The sequence below is a fragment of the Homarus americanus genome, unplaced genomic scaffold, assembly GCF_018991925.1.
Source record: "Homarus americanus isolate GMGI-L3 unplaced genomic scaffold, GMGI_Hamer_2.0 scaffold4896, whole genome shotgun sequence".
In the NCBI taxonomy this organism is placed as follows: Eukaryota; Metazoa; Arthropoda; class Malacostraca; order Decapoda; family Nephropidae; genus Homarus; species Homarus americanus.
The window spans coordinates 8,416,466-8,434,096 of record NW_024749657.1 but is presented as its reverse complement, the minus strand read 5'-3'; the positions used below and the strand labels follow the sequence as shown (position 1 = coordinate 8,434,096).

Below are 17,631 nucleotides of genomic sequence, written 5' to 3'. Positions count from 1 at the left end.
GAAAATTGGCTAAGTTTGTGTATATAAGTTTATAGTGATTAATTAGTGGTACTTTCTAGGCCAATGTTTTGTCCTAAAGTATATAATTACTTTTTTTTTTGCTTTTTAATGAATTATTGGAGGGGGGGGAGGGTATATAATCTTTGTTGCATTTTGTGAATTTTGAGTCATTTTGAGAATTTTGGGTCATATTTTGAGAATTTTGAGTCATATTTTGAGATTTTGGAGTCATATTTTGATTTTTAGTCATATTTTGAGAATTTTAGGTCATATTTTGAGAATTTTTAGTCATATTTTGAGAATTTTTGAGTCATATTTTGAGAATTTTGAGTCATATTTTGAGATTTTTGAGTCATACTTTGAAAATTTTGAGTCATACTTTTGCAAAATGACTCATACTTTCTACAAACTTTCCCTCATACATCAGTGTTTATGTCAGAGTATTAACACCAAAACTCTCCAGTAGACATAACTTCACTTAATATTCCCTTTATGTCTCAAACTTTGGCTAATTATGTCTACAGGCTATTAAATATGTCGTAGTCATTAAACCGCTAATTGTTGGTGTATCTTATTGACTTTGTTGGATAATTAGCTCTTGGGTGTGTCTCTGTGTGTGTGTTGGTAATGGTAGAGTAATTAAACTGTGTGGTTTAATTACTATGTGTGTTGTTTAAATTGGGTGTATTATGTGGTTTATATGGTGGTAGAGTGTTTTATGAGGTGTTTTAATTGTTTTATATTATCATTTACCTGTTTGCGTACCTGTATCTGTCTGTTTGTCTGTCTGTCTGTCTGTCTCTTTCACTCTCTCATACTGTCTCCGTCACACACCATCCTCTCTCTCTCTCTCTCTCTCTCTCTCTCTCTCTCTCTCTCTCTCTCTCTCTCTCTCTCTCAGGGCTGTCAGTAAACATCACTCAGAACCTCCTCACTATACCAACATTCCGCCCTGTGGTACAATAAACTCTCAGACACAAGACAGTTAGTGGTCATACATACGATCACAATGTGTGTGTTAATGCATAGCGTGTACATGTATACCTTTATTGTGTGTACGTGTGGATAAAATGTACGTGGGAATAGAATGTGTATACCTTTATTGTGTTTGTGTGTGTACGTGTGGGTAGAATGTGTGTATATGTATATCTTTTTGTGTGTACGTGTGAATAGGATGTGTACATGTGTGTTATTGTTGTGTGTAAGTGTTAATTATGTGTGTACGTGGTTATTATTTGTTCTTATACTTATGTGTGTGTGTGTGTGTGTGTGTGTGTGTGTGTGTGTGTGTGTGTGTGTGTGTGTGTGTGTGTGGAGAGAGCACACAATTTCTCCATTACCAATAATTTCTCATCTAACGGACTCTTTGTTTTCTTGGACTTCCCTCCCATTATAGTCCGCTACCTGGAATAAGTTAGGTTAGGTTAGTTTTTCGTCTTATTTTGATATATATTGAAAAAAATGGTTTAATTTAGCATTTTTGGGAGATATTATATGTAAAACCTTCACACACACACACACAGACACACACACACACACACACATACACACACACACACTATAGCTAGACTCCTAAGTATACAGGGTGAAGTATACTCATCATACTTCATCTCTTTTAGTATAATGATTTAGTATACTTGAGTCTACGCTTACCTCCCTGTATCTGACGTAAGAATGTTTGTATGAGATGATGGTGTTGTTGTGTGTGTGTGTGTGTGTGTGTGTGTGTGTGTACTGAGAGAGGGGGAGGGGGGGAGGAGAGGGGGAAAGACCTTCCCTCCGTCCTCTCCTTCCCTTCCTCCTTCCTTCCCTATCCTTACTCTAGCCTCCTCCTTCCCTTCCTTCCTTCTTCCTCCTTCCCTTCTTCATACTCTCTCCTTCCCTTTCCTCCTCACAGCGTAATTTATGTATGACCCTGATGGTTAACTTCTCCCCCCCACTTTTTCCGTGTTACTCTCGGGTATTTTCCATAAAACGAACAAACACACCGAAAATAATTTGTAGTACAGTTTTTTGCCGCCTAAAAAAACACAAAAACACGCATCTGACAACTCCCCAATCTCTCAGCTGGGTATGACGTCACTGGGGGAAATTCCTCGATAACTCGGAATAATAACGTTACTGGGGGGAAATTCCTCGATAACTCGGAATAATAACGTCACTGGGGGAAATTCCTCGATAACTCGGAATAATAACGTCACTGGAGGAAATTCCTCGATAACTCGGAATAATAAGGTCACTGGGGGAAATTCCTCGATAACTCGGAATAATAACGTTACTGGGGGAAATTCCTCGATAACTCGGAATATAACGTTACTGGGGGGAAATTCCTCGATAAATCGGAATAATAAAAGGCAGTAAATGAGATGATAGAAGAGATTTGGCAGGGGGGATGGGAATTACTAATCTCCTTAACTTTTTCTCTAATAAAAATGGAGACTTAATGGCTTTTAGATTTATTTTATCCCCCATAATTAGGTACGAGAAAGGTGGATTCTTCATAGGTCGTAGAGGTCGTATATTAGGCAGATTCTTAAAGGTTCATAGGGGTACAGGTATGTCACTTAATTAGTTAGTAGAAGGATTAAAACTGGATTATCTTCACTACGGATTACCCCAAGTCTCGGGAGTTAAACTGTGGCTATGATAATCGCTGTGTTTAGTCTATTGAAGTTACGTAGGAAAAATGGCGGAACAAAATGGCGATGAAAATACATGTAGACTATAATAATATACTTAGTGTGAGTATACATGTGTAGTGTATACATATACAAGTATGAGCATACAGAGCCCTGTAATCATGTATTCATTTATGTATATAAAAAATTTCAATAATTTACATACATGAATGAATTTACACAAGACCCGAAACACACGGAGTTGTATACACACACACACACACACACACACACTAATTCTGTTGATACTAGATATTATTACCCAGCTCTCTCTCTCTCTCTCTCTCTCTCTCTCTAGTGGTAATATAATCATAATAATACCATAACAGTATGGTGTGTGGACGCTCCTGAATTTTTACACCAAGATTTGTAGAGGCAGTGATGGTCTCTCTCTCTCTCTCTCTCTCTCTCTCTCTCTCTCTCTCTAATTTCAGTTTTATCTCTCTCTTTTTTTCTTAGATCTCGCTCTCTTTAGGGTGAGTGAGTCTGTATATATTCTTCTAACATATATTATACTGTTTCCGTCTGAGAGAGAGAGAGAGAGAGAGAGAGAGAGAGAGAGAGAGAGAGAGAGAGAACTACAGACCTGACTGAGAACAACAAAACAAACAAAGAGTATTCAATTCCCCCCCCCCCTCAATCAGTTAATTATATGTACAGTACCCCCTCCCCCCTCTCTCACTCTCAGACAGGTGGGGGGGTGAGGTGGGGGGTAGTGGGGGTAGGGTGTGGGAGGGGTGGAGGGTCGAGGAGGTTTGACGAGGGTGGGGGGTGTGGGGGGGGGGCGCCTCAGTTCGGACACCCAGCAGTTTAGGACAGACCGAGAGTGTAGCGACCATTCACCCACCACACTCACAACAACTTAACCCCCCAGCCAGACTATAACCTGGACTTAAAGTGTCTTACTTCTAACATAACCCGGAGTTAACTTAACCATTAAGGTATTAGTACTGAAACTTTAGGGAATGTGCTTCAGAAAATTTGTAGCTGATGATAAGAAAAGCGATCAAGATAACATAAGCGGATTGTTAGGTTAGGTTAGGTTAGGTTAGGTCAGGTCAGGTTAGGTCAGGTTAGCTTTTATTTAAGAAGCGAGACACAATAGTACGTTAGGTTAGATTACGTTAGGTTAGGTTAGGTTAGGTTAGGTTAGGTTAGGTTAGGTTAGACGACTGGTTGCGATGAGGTCGTCTGGCGTCTTTAATAGCTGAGTCTGGCAGCCGTCCTGACGATCTTTATTTACGACACAGTGATGCTGCCACCCAGTTCCTTCCCTTTCCTACTACTTCCTCTCCCATCCCTTCCATCTGGCTCCTGTTTCCTCCCTTCCACCTGGCTCTTATTTCCTCCCTTCCATCTGGTACCTTCCTTCCCCCCCTTTTCCTTTCCTTCCCATTACGTCGTCTCCCATCCTTTCCATCTGGCTAGTTTCTTCCCCTTCCATCCATCCTTTTCTATCCACCAATCTATTTTTGTCCTCTCTCTCTCTCGCTTCTATCTACTTATTCTACTATTCTTTTCATTCCTCCTTCATCCTCTCCTCTCTCTCCCTTTCCATCCTCTTTCCCCTCACACACACACACACACACACACACACACACACACACACACACACACACTAAGTAAAGACGAATATAATAATTAATGAAACAGGTATAAAATATTAATATACTGGACAAGTAATTAATTAATACAGAATAAATGAAAAATCACGTGAAAAAAGTAACGAAAAGGAAAATAATAACCAAAAAATATATATACCTAAACAATAACGAAAAAAATAATGAGGGAAAAAATGGTTGAACAGAGAAAAATAAAAGCCTGATAAAATACAAAAAAAAATAGTTAATAATAATGGAAGAAATGGTGAAAAATGGGTAAATAATAGCCTAAAAAAATCAACAGCAACAATATCCATTGTGGCATCCCAAGAATCCTCACCAGGCTTGTCTTGTCTCCCCTGGTTTTGTCACCCCCTCCCCCTTCCCTCCTTTATCCTCTCCCCCTTTCCCTCTCCTCCCTCTCTTACTTCCTCTTACCCCCCTTCCCTATCCTACTGCCTCTTACAATCTATCCCTCCCATCCCCTACCCCTCTCACACCTTCGTCTCCCCTCCCTCAACTCCCACAATCCTCCACACTCTCCCCTCCTCCCCCTCACAACACCCTCCTCCCCCTCACAACACCCTCCTCCCCCTCACAACACCCTCCTCCCCCTCACAACACCCTCCCTCCTCACAACACCCCTCAACCTCTCACAACACCCTTCATTTCCCCACTCACCCCAAGCTCTTTCAGTGAGTCTTGTCCCTGCTCACAGCTGTCTACTAACTGAACATGTTATGAGTTTTCCTGATAGCCTTCAAAAGCCTTAAATCCCACGCGAGAATTCTCAAAGGGCAGCATGATTTTTACCCCTCCCTCCCCCCCTCCCCCTCCCGTGTTACGATTCCCCCCCCCTCTCCCCTCCCGTGTTACGATCCTTCTCCCATCCAGTAACCGGAGATGGGAAACCGGTCTATTGACTGATTTGGTTAAGCTTGACTGATTCGCTTAAGCTTGACTGATTCACTTAAGTTGGGACACAGATGGATTTTTATATGTTCTTATCTTGACTGACTGACTGACTGACTGACTGACACGAAGACTAAAGCAGGATTTCTAACACACACACGCACTACTACAAGCATGTCATTTCTCCTCTCTCAGCTCAAGCATAATTTTTAATTTTTTTATCTCGATATCAACAAATCAATTCATAAACTTAGTTACAATTGTCATTTAAAATATTCCCAGGTGCAAAAAAAAATAATGATTATATAATTAACTCCCCTAATTAATTTATTGTAATTACTCGCGTGTACAGAGGGATGATGGTCTCTCTCTGTTTTTCTGTTTTCTCCTATTTCCTATTTCTTCGCGTTTATAATCCTGCTACACTCATTCTCTATCTTTAAATTATCTCTCTCTTTTATTTTCGTCTTTTATTTTATTCTCTGCCTTAAATTCTCTCTCTTTTTCAATCTTCATATCTTTTCTTTCTCTTTTCTCCTCCTTTTTTCTCTCTTTCTCTTACTTTCTTTATCTGTCTCCACACCTTCTACTCTACGCCTCTCTATTCATCAATAATATAACTCAAGAATAGAGACAACTATATTGTTTATACTTAGGGAAATATATCCACCACCTCCACAACAACAACAACAACAACAACAACAACAACGACCCCTCAAGGTACAGTCCCCTTCACTAGTGCGTTTACAGGGGCTCTCGTCAGGTTATATGCAGTGTGGCAACGCTGTGTTTGTTTACATTCGACAGAAGGAAACTCGCAATAGTAAACATACCATAGAATCAAAGAAAAACAATATTAAAACAAAAATATCTCAATGATAATGATTTTTTAGAATGTTTACATGACGAGCCCCTGTAAGTGCACTAGTGAAGGGGACTGTACCTGAGTTGACACTTCACTAGAATGCAGTCAAGTTGAGCCATTGAATCTGCTTCCATTATGAACACACTTTTAAGGAGAAATTTTTAACAATACTTCATCAGCATTTCTCTGAGTCTGTTTCCACCAATTTTGTCTGGTTCTTTTCCCCGAGTTGCCTAAAGGTACAGCTAGCGTCCGTGCTGATGGTTAGCTTATTATTTACAAACTTTCTAAACTTTAAAAACTTCTTTAAGATTGAGTTTATATCTTTAGCTGTGAAATTCCTCTCTCTCTGTGTCTTTCTGAATTTGTTCCTTGTGTTAGCTTATGAATCTTGCTTTGTTATTTTGTATGTATGTCTGTCTGTGTTAGGGTTATGTGTGTGTATATATATATATGTGTGTGTGTGTGTGTGTGTGTGTGTGTGTACCTGTCTCCTTACCTGACTCTTACTCTTAAATTCATCTACGTTTCTTTGTATATCTAATTCACTTTCCCCCCATCATAACTCATCAACCTACAGCAATCTATATCATATCTGGTTGAGTACAATACCTTTACCATTAAACATCTTGAGTAGAGTTTGTCTTTCTTGATTGGGTAATAAGCATTCATATCCCGAACTACGAGAGAACGCTGTTTCCCTACCAGTATAATTTCCTCTTCAAATATTAGTATCTGATAGGACAGGTGAGATACAGGTGTGTGTGTGTGTGTGTGTGTGTGTGTGTGTGTGTGTGTGTGTGTGTGTTTTATCTCGTGTTCTCAGGTAGTAAGTGATGGTATGAGAATTTCTCCCTCTGTGTTTTTATATATTTCAGTTCTCTCTCTCTCTCTCTCTCAATGGCGTCGTACAAGGGGGTCTCTGTCTGTTTGTCTTTCTGTCTGTCTGTCTGTCTCTTTCTGTCCATCCATCCATCTATCTATCTTCATTTTCAAAATACTCTCTCTCTCTCTCTCTCTCTCTCTCTCTCTCTCTCTCTCCTTCACCAGGTAGGTATAATAAACTTTCCCCGAGACTTAGAAGGAAAAGTTCAGGGAAACTGAAAGTCAACGATTATTTGAAATCGATAAAAGGAAGAATTTAGGGGAGTCTTTGTTAAGTGGTGGTGGTGGTAGTGGAATAATAATGATGATGATGATGATGATGATGATGATAATGATGATAATTAAAACAATGATGATAACAGTAGTCGCAAAATAGTGTGAACGTATACATCATCACTACACTATCCTCACCTCACTAGTAACACAGCTTTCTTATTGTAATTCTCTACCGTAACTGAGGCCCTGATCTCTCTCACACTCCCCCCCCTCATAAAGAGAAGAGAAGAGAAGAGAAGAGAAGAGAAGAGTTAAATTAACCCCCTATCTAGTATTGAATTATCGACTATGAACCTCCAACCTTCCACGAAATGATCACCACAATACTACACTGTCTTTAGCTAGTGACTTCTGACGTTCTTGGTTTAGGTTTAGGTTAGGTTAGGTTTAGGTCTTGGTTTAGGTTTAGGTCTTGGTTTAGGTTTAGGTCTTGGTTCAGGTTTAGGTCTTGGTTTAGGTTTAGGTCTTGGTTTAGGTTTAGGTCTTGGTTTAGGTTTTGGTTTAGGTTTAGGTTTAGGTTTAGGTTTAGGTTTAGAGTGCATTGTCGTAAGAAGATTATAGGTGTTCAATGATTATAGGAAGTCTCTAATTCGTATGTTGATCGATTATAGGTAATTAGTTAGAAGCTGGGTGAGGGTGTAACAAGAGGAGAGAGAGAGAGAGAGAGAGAGAGAGAGACACACACACACACACACACACACACACGCACACACACGACCCCGTAACACCATCACCAACTCACTTCTCCAACACCAACACTATCACCAACACTACCACTATCACCAACACTACCACTATCACCACCACTATCACCAACACTATCTCCATCACCAACACTATCACCAACACTATCACCATCACCACACACTACCACTATCACCAACACCATCACCATCACCATCACCATCTCCATCACTACCACTATCACCAACACTATCACCACCACTATCACCAACACTATCTCCATCACCAACACTATCACCAACACTATCACCATCACCACACACATTTTCACCGGCGTTAAGAGAGCCATTGTTACGGCCAACATTCGCCTCCGTGTGAATATTAAATGAATGTTGAATGTGGGAGAGAGAGAAAGATAAAAGAGAAATGGGGGAAATGGAAGATGGGACAATGGGTAAAGTACGAAACAAAAGGGAGAGAAGAAGCAAGAAAGAAAGAAAGAGAGAGAAAGAAAGAGAATATGAAATTACGTATATAAGAAGGAGAGTAGGGAGTAAATACGGAAAATGGACAAAGACAATGATAAGGAAATGAAGGAAATAAGAAGGAAATGACAATGAAAACGGTTCCTTATTTGACCTTATTTGACCTTATTCAGGGATTCTCTGACCTTTGGGTGAACATTATTTAAAGATATACTGAATTTAAGGTACTGATTGACCTTTTTTAATGACCTAATTTTAGGGTATAATTGCTTCTTAACCTTTCGAGTCGTTAAGGGGTTAAATCATCGTCCTCAAAGGGTTAAGCAATCGTTATTAAAGGGTTAAATCATCGTCATCAAAGGGTTAAACCATCGTCATCAAAGGGTTAAATCATCGTTATCAAAGGGTTAAATCATCGTTATCAAAGGGTTAAACCATCGTCATCAAAGGGTTAAATCATCGTCATCAAAGGGTTAAATCATCGTCCTCAAAGGGTTAAATCATCGTCCTCAAAGGGTTAAATCATCGTTATCAAAGGGTTAAATCATCGTCATCAAAGGGTTAAACCATCGTCATCAAAGGATAATTTTATGATAATTTTAAGGAATATCTGACTCTAGGTAACGGTATGTCCTAAAGGAACAGATTTAAGGGGAAGGTCAAAACTTTCGCTAGTAAGTGATGGAGGAGAAAGCTGGGAGAAAGTTGGATGATTTCTACGACTTTAAACTTTCCCGAGAATGAAACTTTAATGTCGCAAAGTTTCAATGGAGGGCGTTTAGAACCTTGTGATGTTATATTATATGTAATTTTACTTAAAGATGTGTTGATATGTCTGTGTGTGTGTGTGTGTGTGTGTGTGTGTGTGTTTCTGTGTGTGTGTGTGTGTGTGTGTGTGTGTGTGTGTGTGTGTGTGTGTGTGTGTGTTTCTGTGTGTGTGTGTGTGTACGTACTTAACAATCCCGTTTCCTGTTTCATTAACGCCAGCATAAACAGAAATAAACTAACACCGTTTATATACGGAACCAACCTTCAATTCCTCTCCACTTTCTCTCTACTCTCTCTGTATTTTCTCTCTACTCTCTCACCACTTTCTCTCTACTCTCTCACCACTTTCTCTCCCTACTCTCTTACCACTTTCTTTCTACATCCTCTCCACTTTCATTCCACTTTCTCTCTACATTCTCACCACTTTCTCTCCACACTTTCTCTCCACTTTCACTCCCTCTCAAGCTTAATAGAAACTACTTAACGTGTCTGTCTTTCCTCTCACTAACATCAACAGAAGAACCGAATTTTCTCTTCCCGGGCGGCCACAAGAAACATTATTAACTTTCACCCCAATACTTTCTTTTTCTTTTCTTTTTTTTTTTGCTGAGGGTTAAGTTTTTTGTGATCCTCTGATTAGATTTTGACCCTGAAATTTACGGCTCCTGTGAGTGAAAGTACGGGGGTGGCGTGTGTGGGCGTGTAGGGGTGTTTATGTGGGCGTGTGTGTGCGTGCGTGCGTGCGTGCGTGTGTGTGTGTGTGTGTGTGTATATATGCAAGAAAGTAGAGCAAACGGCAACATTGGAGAGGAGGGAGGGGGGTGGAGGGGAAAGCGGAAGTGAGCGCTCGTACTGGCGATCACCTGGAGGCTACCACAGGTGTTATGCTCGCCTTAATGAGTACCAGGTGTCACTGAGGCGAAGTGCGACACAGGTGTAATGGTTTGGCGCCATTAAGTTTTCTCTATGGGACATTCTCTCCCTCAAGTGGCGCTGAAACTCTCTACTTTGCCTCAGTGTGAGAGTGAGAGAACGAGGGAGAGTATTAGGGAGAGTAGGAGGAGTGTTAGGGAGAGTAGGAGGAGGGAGAGGAGGAGGTTAGGAAGAGTAGGGAGGAGTATTAGGAGTAGGAGGAGGTTAGGAAGAGTAGGAGGAGTGTTAGGGAGAGTAGGGAGGAGGTTAGGGAAGAGAGGAGGAGTGTTAGGGAGAGTAGGGAGAGTGTTAGGGGAGAGTAGGAGGAGTATTAGGGAGAGAGAGAGAGAGAGAGAGAGAGAGAGAGAGAGAGAGAGAGAGAGAGAGAGAGAAAAGAGATTTAGTGAGTGAGGAAAAGTTGACAGAGTAGGGAAGTGAGGAAGAGTTAGGTCAGGTCATTTCAGGTTAGGTCAGGTCACGTTAGTTTAGGGCAGGTTAGGTTAGGTCAGGCCAGGTTAGTTTATGTTAGGTCAGTTTAGGGCAGGTTAGGTTAGGTCACTTCACGTCAGATCAAGTCAGGTTAGGTCAGTATCTATCTATCTATCTATCTATCTATCTATCCATCCATCCATCTATCTATCCATCCATCTATCTATCTCCGTGGTTCAGGTCTCTTCAGGTATATAAGGCCGATATTCTCACTTGTGTTCACGTAGAGATCTTCCTTATCTACATCTCCTCTTGTGTCATGTTACCTTTAATAGCGTCTGTCTGTCTGTGTATTTCAGGTCTCTTCATACATACATACATACATACATACATATACATACATACATACATACATACATACATCTCCTCCCAGTCATTATTCCTGCCATGGCTCACGCCCTAAGACAGACAGACAGACAGACAGACAGACAGACAGACAGACAGACAGACAGACAAAGACAGACAGACAAAGACATAGAAAACGAGACAGAGAGAGAGACAGAGAAAGATAACAGAGAGACGTTCAGGCCCCAGGAGAGACAATGAGAGAGATAAAGAAAGAGAATAAGAGAGATTAAAGCCAACCAGTTCCTGAGAGTGATGTTATGGGTTATACTACAGTGAGAGAGAGAGGGGGTGAGGGGGAGAGAGAGGGGTGAGGGGAGAGAGAGGGGGATGGGGGGAGAGAGGGGGGAAGAGAGAGAGAGATGGGGAGAGAGAGAGAGAGAGAAATATCACTGGCATAGCATTATATTAGAAGAGGCTGGATGTTGTAGACAGACAGACACACAGACAGACAGACAGACAGACAGACAGACAGACAGACAGACAGACAGACAGATAGGCGAGCTTGTAGGGAGGACCCCAAGTAAACAATACGTGGAACCTCGTTAATGACAACAACACAAACAACAACACCACAAACAACAACAACACAAACAACAACACCACAAACAACAACAACACAAACAACAACAACAACACAAACAACAACAACAACACCACAAACAACAACAAACAACAAAAACAAACAACAACAACTACACCTTTTTTCCACTTGTCCTGATGATCCCCAGTAATTACCGTGTCTGCACCTTAACGACGACACCTGGTAGTAATTAGGGCTGTAATTTGGAAGGTAATGATAACACTTTCATTTTGATAATTAAAGGTGCGAGTTGCTTTCTTTTATTACTTTCTCTTTCTTTCTTACTTTCTTTCTTTCTTTTTCTCTTTCTTATACTGTTTCTTTGTCTTTGAAATATTCTCTCTCTCTCTCTCTCTCTCTCTCTCTCTCTCTCTCTCTCTCTCCTATCAGTAGTCACTTATTTACAATTTTTAACTTTTTTTAATTCAATTTTTAGTCATTAACAACGTGACCTCAATTAACTCTTGAACTGTTAACTGGAATGGCGACTGTAATTATTAATCCAGTCACTCACTCACTCCGTCACTGACCGAGAGATATATAGTGGTTAATACAGCTTGTTCTTAACTCTTTTGACTGTAATAAACTGACTGGTGATTGGTGGGTGACTGTGTGATTTATACGGGAGTGTGTGACTGTTGGGAAGTGAGTGACATCTGTTATTGCACTTCATATCTCCAATCACATCTGTTATTGCACTTCCCTTCCCAATCACATCTGTTATTGCACTCCCCTACCCAATCACATCTGTTATTGTACTTCCCTTCCCATTTACATCTGTTATTGCACTTCATATCTCCAATCACACCTGTTATTGCACTTCCCTTCCCAATCACATCTGTTATTGCACTTTCCTCCCCAATCACATCTGTTATTCCCACCCCAATCACATCTGTTATTTCACTTCCCTCCCCAATCACATCTGTTATTGCACTTCCCTCTCCAATCACATCTGTTATTTCACTTCCCTCTCCAATCACATCTGTTATTGCACTTCCCTCCCCAATCATCTGTTATTGCACTTCCCTCCCCAATCATCTGTTATTGCACTTCACCCAACTGTTAACAGAGACGTGACCTTTTAACGAGCAAGTATCTCAGCTTTCACCTTCACTCGTCGATGCACTTAAACGCTCAAGTGTATGAAGATCAGTCAGAGGCCCTTGTCCTGAGTGTCATCAAAGAAGGAAGTTACTCGAGAAGGTAAAGGCCATATCGTGTGACTCTGAGGCACTTGGTACTGATATTAGGTCATAAAAGTAAAGTAACCTGACCTGACCTGACCAGACCTGACCTGACCTGACCTGACCAGACCTGACCTGACCAGACCTGACCTGACCTATGAGTATATGAATGTATGAGTGAATAAGTGAATGAAAGTATCTGTATATAAATATATGAGTGAATGAATGTATGAATGTATGGGTGAACGAACGTATGATCGTATCTATGTACGAGTGTCAAAAAAAAACAGCCCTGTATATTATAACAAACTCAAAAAACTCACAATAAATTTTCTCCTCACACGGTACTCATAAGGACTTTCATAATGAACCATCTCAAAGTCCCTCTTAAAACCCTCGTGTTTACCAAAGGCTCTCTCTCGTAGCAGAATTCACTCCTCAGTCTGGAGGTGGTTGTGACATGCCCGATAAATCCAGATTCTCAGTCACTGGTGGATTTCAGACAGACAGAGACAAGACTTGGATGGTAGAGTCGGATAGGTTTAAGGGTAACTAATCATCACGTCACCCAAATAAAAGATGTAAATAATAATAATAACGATAATAAAAACCTGTAACAAAATAAACCCGAGAAAAATAAATAAATAAATAAAATAATAAAAACCACAATTACGATATGATTTTGGCGGCCATTTTGAATTTAATTAAAAGATAAATCCTCATGAACCAAAAATGAATAAAACAGCAGATGAATAAAAGGGGTCAACTTTTTTTTTTCATATTTCTGCGTTTTCAACATTTTTGGTTAATTAGGTCAAGTTTTACGTCCTGGTTATTAATGAGATGATAATTGTACCGTACAAATTTTCAGTGACTATTCCCATCTTTTTTTCTCTATAACTCTGTGTAATATTTTTTTTTGGGTGGAATTATTAAAAAAAAAATTATTGGAAAAAAAATAGTAAGTGTGTATTATTATTTTTTAGTGGAATTAATAAAAAATATATATTGGAAAAAAATCGTGAGCTACATATTTTTGGCCTGAATGATGTTATGGTGAGATACAATATACACGTTAATAAAAACAGTGATATCTCTATTTAACGGACTGTATGGAGAGGAAAGTCCGCTATATCTAGGATTCGTTCGATATGTATACGCTATATAACGAACTACTGTATATTGATGTAATGAAGGATATTTGTCTGTTAATTATTGTTATGAGATTAATGTTGACCTTTTTTATTTACAGGTGAGACAAGATGACCCCACGAACCTTCACCTCGCTGATTAACCTCCTGACCTCCCTCGTTCTCGGTAGGTGTCAAAGGTCAACTTCCTATATAACACTTTAGGGTAATATATGACACCCATATAAATGTTTCATCACGTATTGGTGTAAAACATTGACTTTATAAATGTTCACAACACAACCATAACACAACACTAAGGTTATAGGAATGATTTTAACTTTACTTAACAATAACACAAATTTTCTGCCGACGTAATGTTAAAAAAAATCATAACAGAGGAAAAAAGTATAAAAGTCACAAAACATCTCGAGAGAATGTATAAGTGGATAAACCAGCCATGACAAGAGGCGGTGAAAACAAATGACAGTCAAATCAGGGAGACTAAATACAAGGAACAGTAACCATTCTTCTCTCTGGTTAGACTTAGCGAACAGAAAAACAAATCCCATTGAAAAAGTGAGGTGGTCCGTGGCTCTCAATTCCTTGGAGAGAAATGTATAAACGAAAGAAAAACTCACTGACAAGTATAAGCTCGATACTAACAAAACATCGTAGGTAAACACAGCCAAAACAAGTGACAGTCGGAGTCAAGACGCTGTGGCGGGAAAGATGATGATGTTGGGGTAAAAAAGACTCAAAGGAGACGAACTCAGTTTATATACCCAACATGGTGGTGGACACAGCGCGAGCAGGAAACAGTTGGCGGCTAAACACAAGGAAAAAGAAAAACATGGAAGTAAGAGAGGTTCCGAGAGGACACAAGAGGAGAGAGGAACCTGACATCAGTGAGAGACGGAGTAAGACCAAGAGATAGTCTAGGGAAAGACACAGTAAGAGAAATATTTAGACGCAAGAGACGCTGCTGGGGACTATGGAAGAGACACTGCTGGGGACTATGGAAGAGACACTGCTGGGGACTATGGAAGAGACGCTGCTGGGGACTATGGAAGAGACGCTGCTGGGGACTATGGAAGAGACACTGCTGGGGACTATGGAAGAGACGCTGCTGGGGACTATGCAAGAGACGCTGCTGGGGACTATGGAAGAGACGCTGCTGGGGACTATGGAAGAGACGCTGCTGGGGACTATGCAAGAGACGCTGATGGAGACGCTGCTGGGGACTATGCAAGAGACGCTGACTATGCAAGAGACGCTACCGGGGACTACAAGCTACTCTACAAAACACCGAGGCTGAGAACACAATAACAAGTAACAATCACCACAGAAACGTAACCAGAAAAAAAAAATATATAGACATGATGAAAGCTCCAGAGAGAAGTATAAATGGTTAAACTGGCAGTGCATGCAGAGAGTTAAAAAAAAAACAAATGAACAAATGACAGTCGCGGTTGAAATTCTGGATTTTCTTGTTGTTGCGTAACCCAGGTTTAAATTCCACATGAATCCAACGGCCTCCAGGAAGCCAAGCCACTTCCAGCGACCTTTCCAGCAGATATCTTCCTCAGGATATGTTGTGGTGGTGGTGGGAAGGAGGAAGAGGAGGAGGAGGGGGAGGAGGGGAGTTCTCTGAGGTGCGGTAGTGATGGTCAGGAAGCTATTAGGTGCTTTGTGGTGTGTGGAGGCTGAGTAGGATTCCGTGTCTGTAGATCTCACTGGTGTTTGTTCTGATGGGGAGGAGGAACTACTGAATCTACCACCTTCATGTTAAGTAGGTAAAAGGAAGTCAGGGTTTGTTTTTTTTTCAGTGTTTATTAGAACCAATTGGATTTTTTTTTCTTTCATTTTGGTATTTGATAAAAGTTTTTTCCTGTTTGTTCTTGGAATTTTTTTTTCTGTTTTTCAATTTTATATAAACATGGGAGTGAGGAAAGGCAAGGTGGGAGCTACGTAACTTCATAAGGCAGTCGTGAGTGGGTGGGTGAGTGGGAGGGCGGGTGGGTGAGTGGGAGGGTGGGTGGGAGGGCGGGTGGGTGGGTGGGTAGGAAGGAGGAAGGGGATATGAGAATGATAAACGAGGTCCTACAACTTCTGGGAGAGAGAGAGAGAGAGAGAATATCCTACAGGCAGAAGAAAACTGGCGGAAGATCATAGGATGTGGAGAGGAGGCGTAGATGAAGCTGCCAAGGTTCCTGTTGAGCCAGCAGTGTGAGTGAGTGAGTGAGTGAGTGGGAAAGGTAGTACTTGGGTCGTGGTTCAGATTGAAAGAGAGAGACAGAGAGAGAGAGAGACAGGAAGAACGATAAAATGAAAAAAAAGTTGACGACAAAGGCTCCACACACACCACCACCACCAACCACGACGGTGCCACTAAAGGAAGGCGCCCCTCAGCCACTACTCTCAGATGCTTTACTAACACTCAGCTCGATGAGGTAGTCGGTCACGGAAACCCGAGCTCCTCCTCCTTCTGCCTCCTCTTCAGGGTGTCATTATACCGCAGGGGAGTATAATGTTTACCCCGTCGTGCACCTTAACCTGTCGTGCAACTCAGGGCCTTTGTGGTGTTATTTACAGGTGTTTGTGTTCAGTGTCTTTCACCTGGGGATAAATTAACGCCTTCACCTACAGTGTTTACCAAAATTAGCCATCGAGAACAAACACTTATAATACAGTGACTTCTACACAACGATGGAGGAGAGGGACTTATTGAATTCAAACAACATAATTTTCCCCTCTTATAGATATGATTGAATGTTAGCTGCCTCGTGTGGTCACTTAACTAGCCCCCCCTAGGGTTGGTGTGTTTCCTCAGACCATCCGTGATAGGGTTTAACGAGCGTGATGAAGGCTTGTTAACGTCCAAATCACCTCCTAAGACTGTTTCTCCCTTCCCGTCGCATCTTGGGACTCATGACACACACACACACGCACACACACGCGCACACACACACACACACACACACACACACACACACTCTCTCTCTCTTTCAGATCTGTCGGGAGGTGTAAAGGGAAGAGTGACTGTAAAGACTGTAATTGTGACTGACTGTGATTGTGGCTGACTGTGATTGTGAGTGTAAATGACTGGCTGTAACTGACTGGCTATGACTGGCTGTGACTGGCTGTTATTGACTGGCTGTGACTGACTGTGACTTAGACTGTGACAACAACACGACCCGAGAAAATATCCACACACAGATGAAGAGTCAGAAATAATCCCTAATTTTACATCAAGTTCATAACCAATTTCAACCAATTTTCCACTCACCAATTTCTTTTTACATCAATTACCACAAGACCCAAAATATATATATAACTCTTACTTAATGGGCACAGTGATGAGGTCTCTTCACATAGTTGCAATTGATATATAATGCAACATATGAATCTCTATTGACCTCTCTACCAGGAAGTGAGACGGTGTTGTAACTATTTATTCCGAGAAGTTAGGTTAGGTTAAGGGTTCCCGGAAGTTACTTTGGTTGTGTATAAGGAAGATTTAAGTGGAGGGTTTTATTTCTAACTCACTCGTACTAAGAACAGGTTTAAGGAGGTTTAAGAGGGTTTAAGTTGATAATCTATTACAGAGATTAAAGAGAAGGGATTTATCTTATAATCTTTTACCCAAAACACTGCAGTAAGCCGCCCTGAGCCCTGACCCCTGACCTACGCACACGACATACATACATACATACATACATACATACATACATACACACACACTCTGGCTACAAGACGTCATCCACATATAAAGTAATAATAATAATAATAATAATAATAATAATAATAATAATAATAATAATAATAATAATA

General features: G+C 40.7%; 1 protein-coding gene across 3 annotated transcripts in view; it reads left to right on the top strand.

The window, feature by feature from the left end:
* Positions 1–17,631, top strand: part of LOC121853639 — a 46,794-nt gene that overhangs the window by 8,526 nt on the left and 20,637 nt on the right. For all 3 annotated transcript variants that reach the window (XR_006086372.1, XR_006086373.1, XM_042347915.1), the window contains exon 2: positions 13,920–13,984. Coding sequence is in view for 1 of the 3 variants with exons in the window: in XM_042347915.1 (XP_042203849.1) it covers positions 13,930–13,984 (55 nt within the window). In the remaining 2 variants the exon portion in view is untranslated. The remainder of the gene's footprint in view (positions 1–13,919; positions 13,985–17,631) is intronic.